Source organism: Amphiura filiformis, chromosome 6, assembly GCF_039555335.1.
Source record: "Amphiura filiformis chromosome 6, Afil_fr2py, whole genome shotgun sequence".
NCBI lineage: Eukaryota > Metazoa > Echinodermata > Ophiuroidea > Amphilepidida > Amphiuridae > Amphiura > Amphiura filiformis.
In genome coordinates this window covers 52,977,752-52,993,269 of record NC_092633.1, presented here as the reverse complement: position 1 = coordinate 52,993,269, position 15,518 = coordinate 52,977,752, and the positions used below count along the sequence as shown (strand labels likewise).

General features: G+C 40.1%; 1 protein-coding gene across 2 annotated transcripts in view; it reads left to right on the top strand.

The window, feature by feature from the left end:
- The first annotated feature begins 160 nt into the window (after positions 1–160).
- The window catches only part of LOC140155602 (anosmin-1-like), a 57,559-nt gene continuing 42,201 nt past the window's right edge, over positions 161–15,518 (top strand). For both annotated transcript variants that reach the window (XM_072178516.1, XM_072178515.1), the window contains exon 1: positions 161–397. In XM_072178516.1, the coding sequence (XP_072034617.1) occupies positions 281–397 (117 nt within the window). In that variant the 5' untranslated portion in view covers positions 161–280. The remainder of the gene's footprint in view (positions 398–15,518) is intronic.

Genomic DNA, 15,518 nt, shown 5'->3' with positions numbered 1-15,518 from the left:
TTTTTTAGCCTGGACTGCAAAAGTATTTAAATGCTAAATATATTTTTCAAATATATTTTTGCTGCAATTCCTGACCGCCCAATTGGGTGACTATAATACACCCAAATACTAGCATTTTTCGCCTTTTGAACTGGCAACCTCACATCAAGCCTCCCAATCCGATATGCTAACTTGTCTATCCCTGGACTCGGTAAATCAATGGATAATGGATGCAAGGTGCAGATCGTTACCAAACTTTTTCAACATGTTCAAGGGGGAATTGGAATAATAATTTGCTAAAATGGCACGTCCCGGACCGGTATTAATATTGTGTATTTTATTAGGAACTTTGTCTTTGTCTTATGGGAGTATAAGTTTGGTTGCGCAGTGCCGAGCGCAGTGTTTCACAGATTTTCACGTGAGTATTTTCTATGTTGCTGATCAGATTTTGTACTGTATTTCAATGGTAGTGTGGTGAGTTGCTGTACACAGTGCAGTGCAGTGCATGAGTGAAGAATATCATCATCATGCATGCATGCATGATACGGTAGCTAATTCACGATTTAAATGGTAATGCTATTACAAATGCATAGAATGTGTACTATTCATTGCACAATCATTTTTGCAACTACAATGTATGAATTTATTTGGTAATGATTAAAATGTGAAATTATTGTCTGTGATTGACAATGTCACAAAATGACATGAAATGTGAACTACATACAAACTATTGTAACACAGCACTGTCCATACAAATGTATATACACTGTACACACAGAGAAATACGGCAGTTAAATGTATTTTGCTCTGAATGATTGACGCGAGCGCCTATTATAAATTAGCGACGTACTTGGAGCTTTGTGTTCCCTTGACTTGACATACGAGGAGCTTCAAGAGTGCCGCTCTGCGCTGTCCGGCCCACTGACGTCCCATGCAACTAATTTGTTGCTTTCAACAAGGATCCTTTTATGTGTTAACTTGCTCAAGAAATCTAGCCACAAATTTGGACGCCGATAGCTTCACATTCGAGGCTAGAGACGCATCCATCAATATAACTTTCATCCAAATTTCAACGTTAAGGGGGTACTACACCCCTGCCCTGGCCAATTTTGTGCATTGGTGACAAGTAAGATATGTGTATTTATAGGGCAAGGACTACAACTAATGCACTGAAAATTCAGCAACTCCATGCAAGTAGTTATTGATTTATTTATCAAATATTGGTTTTCCCTCATTTTTGACTGTAACTCCACAACTGTTGTCTGTGTTGAAATAAAATTTCCAGTGCAGTAGTTGTAGTTCTTGCCCCTATAATGTACATATCTTACTTGTCACCAATGCGCTATAATTTTTTAGAAAAATGCAAAAATAGGCACAAAATTGGGCAGGGGTGTAGCTGTAGTTAGTCCTGCCAGCAAGACTTCAGTCTTTATTTATAAACATAATGACATCTAGGTATGACGAGTTACAGTTACTGGAACTAGGGTGTAGTAGGCCTACCCCCTTAACACAAAAAATAACATTAGTTGCAAAAAATGTCAACGCTGTCCGACCGATAAACAATAGCAACATACTCTAGTCTAGGCTAGCATCGAATGCGTAACTATCTTGTGCAAATTCAAAGCTAGAGTTCTCGAGTAAGCGTTAACCATTGCGTACATGTGCGGTATGCCTTACTCGAGAACTCTAGCTTCGAATTTGCACACGATAGTTACGCATTCGATGCTAGCCTCGAAGCTACAATGTAGAGTGCTTTGCTATGGTTTTTCGGCCGGACTGTGCGGTTATTTTGGTAATGTTGAAACTTGGATGAAAGTTATTTTGATGAGTCAACTGTATCTTTTGAGCAAGATTTGCCTATTTTGGGCAGTCTCAAATTTTGCTGAAGTGTAATTTTAGCAACATTTTTTATGCAATCGTGATCGGCTGTGTTTACTAGCTTCTGAACTTCCATTGCTTTACACGGTGTCATACTTCAGCAAATCCGACTACATTTTGAATGCTACGGTCTCTAGCCTAGAATGTGAAGCTATCGGTGAGCAAATTCTTGGCTAGACTTCTCGAGCAAAGTATTCCATGTCACCATGAATAATCAAAACCCTAACACGATGCCCGATGTGGAAAATAATTAAACAATATATATGAATAATGAATTTAAGTCACCTCATCATAATTTGGAAAAAATATGTGACAGGAAACTCAACATCATCTAATTAGGCACATTCAAAGATTGTGTGTGGTTGGTCGACTGAAATGTTTACAATGAAGACATACTTATATGGACTCGGTTGGATGTGTTGAGAGTATACTCTGTCACTGGAATACCAAAGTGCATTACAATTTAGACTTCAGCTACAATAGACTTACGCTACAAAAACATGCAAATGAATATAAACAACAACAATGTTATGAAACAGGAAATAATGTGATTTGAGGAGTTCTTTGAACCTGTTTAGGGTGGGTGTCTCACGAATATGCTGTGGAAGAGTACATGTACTAGTATTCCATATCCGTGGTCCAGCAACATGGAAAGCCTGATCCCCTTGGCAGAAGTTAGTATACGGAATGTGAAGTTTAGTTGTATCAAGAGAAGAATGTAAACAAATGATGTCTGGTGTTAATTGTCATTTATATGAAGGGGTGTCTTTTGTCAATGTATTAATTGAGGATCTGGTGAATAAAAGATGCGATCAGTAAAGCATTTAAAATAGGCTACATCATAACAGCATACATACATTTAAGTTTTCCAGGCCTCGAAATAAGGAGGGCCCAAGGCCAGGGCTGAAGTTTTCACATTTTGTGCAAGGAATGGGTTTCAAGGTGACAAAAATATTGATGGGTCCAATGCCATCAAAAGAATCAACATATTCTGATTGTTTTTGCTCAAGGCAGGCAGATGCTGAGAATTCTGACAATCGGAATACACCAATTCTTGTGCACAGTGTCCGAAATAAGGAAAATATGGAGGTTATCCTGAGGATAACTAAAGCATAAATTCTGCTTGTCCTCAATACATTTTGATTGTCCCCAAAATGTGTCATACTTTTGGAGGTAAAATAAAGTGATTGTCCAGGGGATAAGTACATAGCTCAATATGGTTGTCCCCAGTGATTTTAGACAAGAGGACAAGAGGATAAGTGCTTATTTCGAACACTGCTTGTGCACAATGTGACAAGTGAAGAAGCCTCATTTTTATGAATATTTTCCTCTTATTAGTACCGATCCTTGATACATTGAAGAAAAAAAACATTGATCGATCGAGGCAGTCAGAAAAATAGTACAATGGAGAAGGTAAACTCTCAGTCCATCATGATTGAATAAGAAGAAATGCAACACAGGATTTGCAAACTGCAATATTGCACTAATCATTTGTAAAAACCTACATGTACAGGTGTGTTGTGAAAGTACCCAGTAAACTTAGATTTGATGTGTGTACTTTTTTGTTTGCAAATTGTACTGCATTGTGCCGATAACTCATGTGCGAAAACCTTTGCGACACTCAAGCTTAAGGAGCAATTATCGTACAGGCTTTTGCCAATAAATGCCAGAGATGTACGGTACACTACATGTATATATTTTGACTCCGTCTCAATTCTGAGTCGGTTGTGGTTCTCTTGGGTCTACATGTAATTACTCTAATCTCTTTAGTTTTGCACCAAATCTATGCCTACACTTTTCAGTGCTGTCCCTTGCTCAGCTTACTGAAAATGTTCATTCTAAGGTCCGACTGGTTTACAAAATTATTTTAGTTTGCCACAGTAAAACAAAAAAAGGTCATCACAACATCAGTAGCATCAAAATCAGGAGCATCGAAAAAGGCATCTGACAGATGTCTAAACAAATAACCACAGTGCGAGAGTTTTGTTTCAACTGGACTAGAATTTATGGATTTTGGTTTTTGAGCTCATTTTATACATTGATTATTGGTAAAACAATTTGTATGTACATGTGTGTATACAAGCTATAACAATTGATGTCTTCTGAAAATGAGTATAGCTGATTTGCTTCAAACAAAAGGTATTTCCGGTCCCAGATATATTGATTGGAGTACTCTTCATGATCAATTGACATACCGTAAAACATGATCAAAACACATTCAGAAAAACACCTGTCAATCCACCAAAATCATGAGCATTTTTTTAATGAAGAGCAGCTCAATTTCAAATAATATTTTGGAATGGAAGAGAATTATTGAGTCTGGTTTGGGTACAAGTAGAATTTTTGGTTGTCCGGTGACTAGATATTTCTTCTGAGCAAACGAACAGCCACTGTAGCTTGGGCTTACTTGTGGCATAGACAAGTTGCGCACCCAGAGCAAGTAAATGAGGAAGTAAAAAATTTAAGAGGAAAAAGGTAAAAACTCTTTTGCGCTTTTCTTGTTCCAAAAATGACAAGGCGTAAATATAATACGTTCCAGCTATGGTGACACCTTGTGAAGTCACGCTGGATAAATTCCAATCACTAGTATTAGAAGTGCTTGTGGGTGTAAATGCAATGGAACAAATAAACATTTAATCAATACAGCATTGATTTGCTAAGAATTGAACAGGGTACCTTCTCATCACTCTAATATACATTATATACCTCTTTGAAAGTGACAGGTGTCATCGAAATTGGAACAGGACATAATTTTGTGTCTGTCATTGTAAGGAAGGTTAAAATGGCAAATTTCAAAATTTAACAGTTGAAATTGGCAAAGTGGAAAAAATTAAAGGTACATACATGTACAGTCATGCCGGAGCAATGCTCATGTGCCAAAGTGGCTTTTAGTGCCCATCTCTCTTCCCTCAAATTGGCTTTTGGTCCGGACATCTGTGAAATAACTTGTGGTAGTGGTGGGGGTTGGCCAGGGGTGGATTTGCCAATCTTCCCACACAATTGGTCTGTTTTATCTTCCCAACACTATATAGCTGGTACTTATTTATACACCTGGTGTCCAATAGGGCACAACACAAAAACATCACCACCGGGCCGGGGTCCGAACCCACAATCTCCCGATTATGAGTCTCAGATGGGTCAGCCCATACCACTAGTCTATCATGCCCTTTACTTGGATAAAACTTAAAAGTGTGCTCTTTTTAGTTTCATAATTGTCATTGCTGAATCTGGCAGGCCTGCTTAAACTTCTACTGGAAATTTTATCACAAGAAGTGTGCATTATGCGGTATGGTAAAAACTTCTGTGTTACATGTATACACAGTGCATTAAATTACACCATGCACAAAAAAGTATGGCTACCGGTAGGTACTGAAAGAAAAATTGTGAGTTGTGTAAGATTGAATCATTGAGGACACAGCTTTAGAACTGGCAAGCTTTGAACAAACTGTATCTTTAGAGATGTACTCTCTCCCCTGCTCTCTCTTGTTGGATCACGTTGGATCTATTGCATGGTTTTTAGCAGAGTCTGTGAATACTGCACACGGCAAGCAACACAATGTATACCCATCTTTTGTGCTGGAAAGAAAAGGCTGACCCCTAGCTTTCACTGCAATTTCACTGCCAGGGCTTTTCCCATTCATTGCTCTAAAAAGTATAAAGGAATGTGCAGAAAGGTTTGCTTTAATAGGTGCACTGGCTGAGCCGCTCAGTATCCAAGCACTTGGTTCATTGACATAGTGTGTATTCAATGTGTGTGTACACCGGTTATTTTAACCAGCAATGCAAACCTGGGCTCACTTTAATTTGAATGTGAAATCATTCAAATCAAGTTTAAAATGGTTATTTTAGAACTCTGTATCTACCACAGAACTAATTTGTTGTCATATAAAATCATATATGATTGAGTAGTCTGTGCTCCAGATCACGTACCTATTATTATCCAAAGGGAGCTACTGGCTACTATAGCTTCGGTTTGAGGTGACAAAGCTGTGGGATGGGGTTTTTTTTTTTGGGGGGGGTTCAGATGTCTTCATATCCCGTCCACCCCATCTCTGCTCATATAAAATTGCTGATCCCAATCAATTTTGATTTGTGTTACTGTCAACAATTGTAAGTTCTCAGTGCAGTGTTAGTTTAAAGTGGTAATCTTGGCGTCCTGATGGCCAAAACTGCCATCGGATGACCAGAAATTCACTGCTGGTTATCCGTCAAATGCCCATACTCTTTTCACCATATTAGTATTATAATTACATGAAACATTGGCCTAGATGCCAGCTCACCCAATCAACTGATACCATTTGGCGCTTCTCAGTTTGCGAATGCTGATAGTGAGTTCATGCTCTAAGTGCAAAAGAAATCTTGCTTCCCAGTTTGTGCTAGATGCTTGCAATAAATATCAAGCCTAGTATAATAGCTTATAATGAGGTTTCCAAATTTGATTTCCAAATTTGGCATACGTGTGCAATGGAAGAGAATGCAGGATTTTTTGGCAGGTCGAGAATTGTAGGAAACAATTTTTGGCCTGCTGAGTTGACTCCTACATTGTACATGTAGATTGTGCTGGCTTTGCTTGCAGTATATTACCAAGACCAAGGTTTGCAAATTGGGTTCCCAAAATTTTAGCATAGATGTGCAAAGGAGGGGGAAACATGAAGAGGGGGCAAGCAATTTTTGGCTGGCTGAGATGAGTTGGGTTGGGTAAGCTTGGCAGGTCATTTTGAAATGTATCTATCCCCCAAACAGATAATTATTGTACACTGCACAGCCCCTTCACCAAACCCTCAAACTATCTCTGGTACTGATGAGCCTAGCCTAAGGTCTGACAGCATTAAGGTGAAGGTCTGACAACAGACCTCGACAGCAGATGTTAATGACCTTGAATAAGATAGATTAAAATTATATCAATTATATCAATTAACTTAAATAATCAATATTAATGGAAATTGGCCAATTTTTGAGCAGCTTGTTTGTTTGGATAATTTGGGGAAGACAATATCAGGACATACGTATATCAACACTAAAACTAACTACATCATAGATTGGGAATTTATATTATCATTTGGCATTATGTAAAATCTATTTATTTGTTTTATTCATTGATTGATTAATTGATTTGAATGATCAATAGTCAATACTATCAATTTATTTATACATTATTTTATCTGAAACTCAAATACATTGTTACATGTATACAAAAATACAGACCCTGAAACAAATGACAGGTAACTTGCGGGGGAAAATGATTTCAGTTTAATAACAGTTAAGAAGGGTTTAAAAAATCAATATATTGGCCACTCAATATCGATAAAACTCGATAAATCGATTTTGCTCAATGAATATCTTCTACATTCATCCATAAATTTCCCATACCTATGCCATTTGGACTCGCAAATGCACCAGCCACCTTCCAGCGACTAATGGAGCGCTATGCCATTTGGACTCACAAATGCACCAGCCACCTTTCAGCAACTTATGGAGCGCTTTGCCATTTGGACTCTCAAATGTGCCAGCCACTTTCCAGTGAATTATGAAGCGCTATGCCATTTGGAGTCACAAATGTACCAGCCACCTTCCAGTGACTTAGCTCAATTTCAGTCTTTTTTCCGATTTTTTGATACTTTCAGAAAATGATATCGGCGATCTCAATATTATTAGATAGTCGATTTATTGATTAAATTATTATCCATATATCGATGGTCCTTAATAACAATAAGAATAACAGACTCCAAGTTTATACCAGGGTTATACTCGTCACTTACTCATACATGCAGTTATTGAATTTGAAATGTAGGCCTTTATTGGATAAAAAAACTGTTCTGGAAAAACTTGTAGTTGGCATCTACATTTGGTTACTTTGCTCCTGGTGGCATGCACCATGCAATGAAGTCAGAATTACATCAAACTTGGTGTTTTAAAGGCATTTGCAGGTGGTTATTGATAAGTATTTTCTAATATCTATACATTTGCCCACTATGAAATACATAGCATCACAATTTAATTTTAGCGCACATTTTCGATATTATTTTAAAGGCTCAATTTCCTACATGCATGCATACATGTAATCACTCAATAGGTTAAGCTCAAAGGAAGTATTTTGACAAATACTGGATGGGCAATTAATAATATCACATTTTGCTTTTTGTAAAGTCGCTGGGTGAGCGCTTATAGGGGCATGGGCAGTTATCGGAACAATTATGGTATAGCAACTAAGAATAGTGATTCCCTCCGGCACATAACAGGTAACCCCTCTCTTTTAAGTGGAGGCTCCGTGCAGATACACACTTGGATCCTGATGGGACCAGGCTTGAACAAAATTCTGTAAAGCCAGTTTAAAAAGCCTATCATGCTGGCCGATATGAAGGAAAAGAAAGAAACAGAATTTAAGATAAAGAACAGGGAAAATAAGGCACTCCAAACAAATGAACAATGTTACTGTCAGCCTTTGGGCCAAGAAAGAGGACATGTTTTAATCCAATCTCAAACGCCTACATTAATGTAGTTTTAAACTGAACCATAATCCTTGTCCTAAAATATTTACTCTAATCCTCATCCTGATATTTTGAAGAGTGGAGACGGGTATCAAGTATTTCCCAGCAAATTCATAAAGCTGGCATACAAGTAGGCTTCAAAAAGTTGCCTATCCCTGGCATAGTCTATGGTTTGATGATCTGTGGCGACCATGTACTGGCTATTTCTGAATCTGATCAGCCATTGGAAGTGTTTCCAATCAGCAAATTTCCTGTATTAGTCTGATATAGTCTCCAATTAAATTTCACATGTTTTTGACAATTTTCCTTAGCTATACTTGATTGAGCTGGAACTTGTACCTTGTCCCACATTGAAGAACATAATTAGTCTAACCATTTCACACACATATAGAACCAGATTTTGTTTTCTTTCCTAGGGAAGAAAGTTTGGCTTAAAATACTGGGACAAATTTGACCAAAATTTGATGTACATAGATCTTCCTCTTCCTTTGTTTCTGTTTCAGTCCAACATTATCCTCATTTTGCCCTATTTTGGCATGAATATTGCATATTTGTGCTTGCTTCATTTGTATTTGTCCGGACCTGTGAAGTCGGAGCTGGTCAGCGGAATTCATTGTAATTTTGTCATTGAGTTACTAATTTTGCCCTGTACACCACTAAATAGGAACAGATTTTTGCCCCTTCCCTCTGACCAAATAGGCTGCTGGCTGGCTATATGCTTTCATTCCTGAACATTAATACCGAAACATGCTGGGTGGTGATGATGATGATGAAGATGATGAAGATGATGATGATCTAGTTGATGGGTAACATAGCGAATTGAAGTGGGTAGATACATGTATGGTGACCTGTGCTGTGGCGTCTGCATGCTTAGAAGAAACATGCTGTGATTCAGATCCACTTTAAATGTCCTAGAGCCTGTCTGTTATACACAGAGACCTGCATTGTATATATTGTGTATGGAGAGACAAGAGGGCCAATATTATGTCAAGTTAAATTAGTGATGCCTTGACGCGCCCAAAAAATTCCGGTGTCATCAAAGCACAGCCAGGCACTGACCAAAGGAGCTCAAAGGCACTTAACAACATGGGACTATCAGTTAGATAAAGTTCACCAAGATTCTCTCACATGCATTTTCAGTATCACATTTTTTGCCCTTAAGAATTCACACATAAATATAGGGCTTTGTAAGTGTACAATGTAGCTGCACTGTTCCATTCAAAATAAGGGATCTCCGTTGTTGAAGCATGAAGGTCAGGTTGAAAGGTCAATTTGCAGGGTGCTTAGTTTGAGGGCATTTTTGCACTTAAGTTACTAACTTGTCATTGTCACACAGCTGTACTTTATATGTAGTACATTAACCTCAGAGCAACAGAACATGCACAATTTTAAACCCGAAATCCAGATACTTTTGTAGAATTTCATATTTTCTGATTTATCCCCGTTTTCAATTGATTTCATGGTGATGAACAAGTACATTGTACATATGTGTCACAGAAAGTTATCTACTGAAGCACACATAATGACAAGGACTTGTAAGTTATATGGTTATAGTGCAAGGTTGAGGCTTTTGCAGTCATGGAGAAGGGAGAACGGCTAGGACAATATAATAATATGGTACAGGTTCTCTTGTTATAATAATTAGATTATGTTTACATGTTGTGCACATTTTAAAACAGGCATGTGGGAAGCTGCTGGGTTTCATCAATGTTTTCAACCCCGGTTTCTACACAAAACATTAGGCCTGGAGATCTTAGGTTCTGAAAACGCAATATGGAAATCCACGTTATTGGATTTCTGATTGCCATTCCTCCAATAACATTTTCCAGTGTTCAAAGTGGAAATCAAAATTATAATTGACATATTTGTAATTTATAGCTCATTGTGAGCCTTTATATTATAGAGTAATTTTAATATGACTTAATGATGCTTTTTTGATAGCAACTTTATGAAGTAGCACTCGAAATGTAACCCTAGACTTGGCGCAGAATTTGATAGCAATTAAATCTAAATCGAATTTCAATTTTTCTGTAGTGTAAAAAAAAAAATGTAACAGAGGGTACTGGCAGTATCAGGAAGACAAAACTGGCTCAGTCCTTTGCACGCACAGTGGCTTTAAAATATGACTGGGTTAAATTGGTTAGTGTCAGATCGGCACGGAACCATTGCTCAACAAGACAACATACAGACTTCTGCAGTCACGCTCACAAATTTACAAGTATGTGAGCTCACACCAACACACACGTGAACTTAGTTGCATCTATAAAATAAACCTGTAAATTGTCTTCCATTATAAAGCTAGAAGAAAGTGGATAATTTAAAGTCTGTCAGAGATTGTAGCTCATCCAATATCAAGGCCAGAATTGGCGATTATCCAGCACATTCACTTTGCGGGGGCTGTCACTTAAATTGCAACGTGGTGTTGAATTAACTTTTTGAAGTAAAAAGGTCTTTCAGAAACCTTTTGTGTGGAGTAAATGAATGGATTCCAGATGCGAATACAGATTGCAACTGTTACCATTATACATTAGGGAAGTTCATTATATGAAGTTACAGGTCTCTTTACCTTTTCCATTTTGTTGTATTCAAACCAATTCAGTAGTTGGGTAAAATGAGAAATGGATTGTGCAAGTGCTGTGGAAGTCTGCTGTTGCTAAATTGAGTTGCATTTCTGCTGGGGATAATTGTTCAAATTGAATTTTGTAGACTTGGCTTAATCAGTTCCAAAAAAGAATAGAATTTTATATTTGTCGCAGAATGCAATGTTAAAAATCATGGGCACGGTAAACATTTTCAGCTTGTTGTAGCTCTCAGCACCACTATGTGACTTTCACAGCTTCAGATCTGTTTTTTTATTATTTTTAAGCACATGGATGACTCAAATCTTCATGAATCTTAACTGATCTGAATTCTGTAACCTTAGGCCCCAAAACAAAATTTTGTATTGTCTTCATCCGACCGCCCTTAATCCGGAAACAAGTTGTTACTGTACAATCCGGCGGAATACCGTCCCTAATTTTGCAAATTCCAGAATAAGATTTTGTTTTCTTGACATCCTGAAAAGTTTTTTTTAGACCTGTTATCGATTGTTGTATGTGTCGTATTATCGTCGATTTTGGCCCTAAATCCGACACTTCAAAAGAAATTGTCCTTTTTCGACACTTTACGACACTCATCAAAAAAGAAAAAAATGAAATTTCCATGCTATTTTGTCCAAATAAGCTTACCGTACGATCATGTTTTCATCAGAAAGTCGAAAATTACCCCCCGAAGTTGACCCGAACCCGGAAGTAGAATGAACCAGGAAGTGTGTTTACACCGGAAGTCTGTGATCGTAATTCATATCGGTGTGATTTTAAGCTTATCTATTGACTTTTTCAGCATTTTTTTTATCTCATTACGAGTTTCGACACGTGTCGATTGTCGTATTTTTTCCCCGACACTGTGTTGAATTAGAAATCATGTGTCGATAACAGGTCTAGTTTTTTTAAAACAAGCTGACATAGAGAAATATCCCAATTTAAGCCCATGGGGATACATGTTTTGGCTATATGCCTTTAAAAATATTATAAATATCCAACTGACTGACAATACCCCTTGGAAGGGAGCTATAGAGGATTTTATATTCTTTTACCTTGCAGCATGTACATGTAGACCTGGTAGTGACATTTGTTAGAAGGTATATTCATGCAATGCCCTTTTAAAATGAGAGCACAGGGATAAGCAATGTCAAAAATGGTTTCCTTGCCCAGGCCAGCCAGGCAATAATGATAATTACTAAATCATGATGACAATGACCTCAAGTGCACTTTTGGAAATTTTCATGAATCATTTACAGTGACTGCATATTGCAGGGTTCAATTATTTTAAAAACAAAAGTTCTTTTTGTACTCTCCTGTCAATGTTATGTATGTTGTAGTCGACCTGATTAAGTAATCTTTTGGAAGGAGGCACTTGTTGCTACCTGTGTGATATTCAGGCTCTTGAGCTATTCGCCAGCGAAGTGGTTACGTAACTCCCTGGTAACTGGATCACACACTTTTTGGAATTGGTAGTACATGCCATAGACTTTGTGTTGCGAGCATTTCGATCGTGGTGCAGAACTCAAAAGCGTGATCCAGTTGGCATGGTGATAATCGGATAACATGTAACACTTCGCTGGAGAATTTTTAAATAATGCTGCAATTAAATAGAGGTTCTGCATACTTTTATCGATTGACTTCAAAGAAAGGATTTGAACTAGCATCCCTGGCCGTATTGCAGTCTATTCAATAAACTGTTGGGATCAACCTATATGTATGGTACTCAGTAGACCCTCTATGTATATTTCCTGTAGAATAAACTGGCATATATGTTTTAAATATTGGTACGCTTCTATTGAGCAGAGTTGTACATTCGGTAAATACAGAGCATTTATGCAAACTGTAGAATGGTCGAAACTAATTTATAGGCATATCCTAATTGTTTGATTCAATTTCATGTGGAAATGAAGTGAAGGTACAAGTGTTATCAGAGAGACGGGAGTCCATGCTGCGCTTGTAGAAACCAAGCTTTTAAAAAAGAATTCAATTTAAAAGCAATTCTACGGTGTACCATGAGGGACATGAAAACTTCAATCAGGTTTATGCAAACTTCAATCAGTTTTTGCAAACTTCAATCAGTTTTTGCAGACTCAGTACACCGGTCGATCTTACCGTTTCCGATGTTGATTAAGATACTTCTTGCATCGATCCCGAGATGCGGAAAAAACCAATAGTCATTTTGTCCCACATAAATGAATAAATAACAAAAACCCCGATCCCCGAGTGGACTCACCCATTCGGTGACGTCACACACGATAATCACCCTTATCCTCCTTGGTTTCTAGATGAGATAGACGTGTGGATTTTTCTTTACCAACGCTAAGTATCATTACTGAACCAAAGGATCTAGATATACAGTTTGTTTGTTACACTGAGGTAAAAACCAACCAGTATAGTCGCTAGGGAGATAGTTTTGACGACATTTTTCGGCGAGAAAAGTGAAAAAAACGATCCAAAACCTTAGCTTGTATGGGTGTTTCCGTTCATATCACGGGACACACGTTTTCAAAATGGCCGCCCTTAGGGCGCCATTTTATTTTTGTTCTCACGTAAAACAACTATAGCAGACTAGTAAGTTACAATAGATGTTTGTACAGTACTGTGTATACATGTATGGTGAGTGATTATCGCTATGTTTATGGTGTGCTCTATCGTTATATCTTTCAGTACGCTGGCGTCTGATGACGAGTTACTGCTAAGAGTTCGGTGGGTTTCGAAGGACCAGCCTGACAAATCTTCCCCAAAAGGTTTTCAGTTTTTCATCCCTTTGTATATATATTTTTATATCATACCACTACATCAGCGTCAGCCACTGTGCGTGTGGGTCTGTTTATTGGGCTTGAGCTTGTGTTCGGGGGGGTAGTGCTGTACGCTCCCCGATTACTACAATGTCTAGGCCTTGTCAATCATGCCCTTCCCTTGTGGCAGAGTGGGACCCGCATCCACTCTGCTACACCCACAGGGACTGCTCTAAATCAAATAAGTGTGCTTCCTTTTGCATAGGCTTATCGGACATCCACTTCGAGGATTTAGAAAGTAGCGCTCGTTTAGGTCTTCGACACAGACAGAAGACGAAGACTAAGAAACAGAAGCCTACAGGTAAGCTGGATATGGTAGGTACTAGCGCGGCCGGCAAGGGCCACGCTAAGGTAACCTCTGGGGCTCCGGTCCCGGGCAAGCAGGCGGACCCTCCGGGGACTGCTAGCGAGCCCGAAGGCCTAGCAGCCAGCGAAAGCACTGACTTAACGTCTAAGCTAGTAGCAGGCAGCAGGGCGGTACTTGCCCTAACAGGCGAGTACCAGTCTACCAGTGAGATCTCTAGCGAGCTTCTTGCAGGTGGACACCCGTCTATTGCTGGCGATAACGGCGGGTCTAGCACCCGCGAAGTAGCCGGCGACGGACAGTATGCCAAGGGTACCCGGGCTTGCCTGGGTTGAATCTAGCATACAGCGTGCAGCGGACTTGCCTCGGCCGGTCTGTAGCACGCAGCGTGCCAGTGGAACCCGGGCTTGCCTGGGTTGATCCACGACACGCAGCACGCTTTCGTTCCCGCAAGGGTCGAATGAAAACGCGTGCATGGGTTTAGCAGAGACGATACCGGGCTAACGCTTCAGGTGTAGTCTTAGCAGAACCAACTGGGGTTGTCACACGGCAGCGTTCCATGGTGGGACCGCCGAGTGATTCCCTGGGCCTTGGAATGGCTGCCGGCTGTCCTCCGGGACTGGCTAGCGGCTATACCGGGGATTGGGCTCGCAGTCTCTCACGGGACAGCGACCCAAGTGCAAACAGTGGCAGCTACCGAGACGAGCTACGGCTTGACTTCAGTGGTAGCCACTATGCACGCGCCCATAGCTGCCGTGGTGGTCCGCCACACACAGCGACCTTGGGCGAGGCTCAAGAGGTTAGGGTAGGTAGTTTGAACAGCCTGGCTGATCAACAACCCACTTATGTCCTCGAGAGCCAGCAGAGCGTGGGTGATCCATTACAGTCAATGGGTCAATTACCCTCTTATGATCGATCACTATCTATTCAGCGGAGCATGGCTCCATTGATTGATACTGCCTATTCAGGTAGCGAGGTGACTGATCGAGGGTATACACGCCAGCTACCCGTGATACTAGGCAAGCTCCTTTTAGCCAAGGGACAGCCAGTATAGCGGGGTAGGCATACACACGGCTTGATCCTCTAGCGGGGAACGCTGTGAGGCATGGGTACAGTGGTACGCAGCCGGGAGCCCTACCGGGCACCTACGCTACAACCACGCAGGTACCGCAGTACTGGTCCTGGTTACCACAGTCTCTGTGGCAACAGGGGGGGGGGAGGCGGTACTGGTACTGCCGTTCCATGGGGTTTCCCTGGTGGCGGATCCTTTCAGGGTCAGCTACCAACAGGGTATGCCCTGTGGTATCCGCCGCAGGGTGGTTTCTTCCACGGTCTAGCACCGTGGCAAGTGCCGCCTAGCGTTGGGCAAGCAGTACCACCAGTTGTGACCCAACCCGGGCGGCGCGTGGCACACCCTGATACAGCTCAGGGTAGGCCGCACACTGCTATGGCTAGGGCGACAGCAGCGAGAGCGTCACGGATCCCGGGT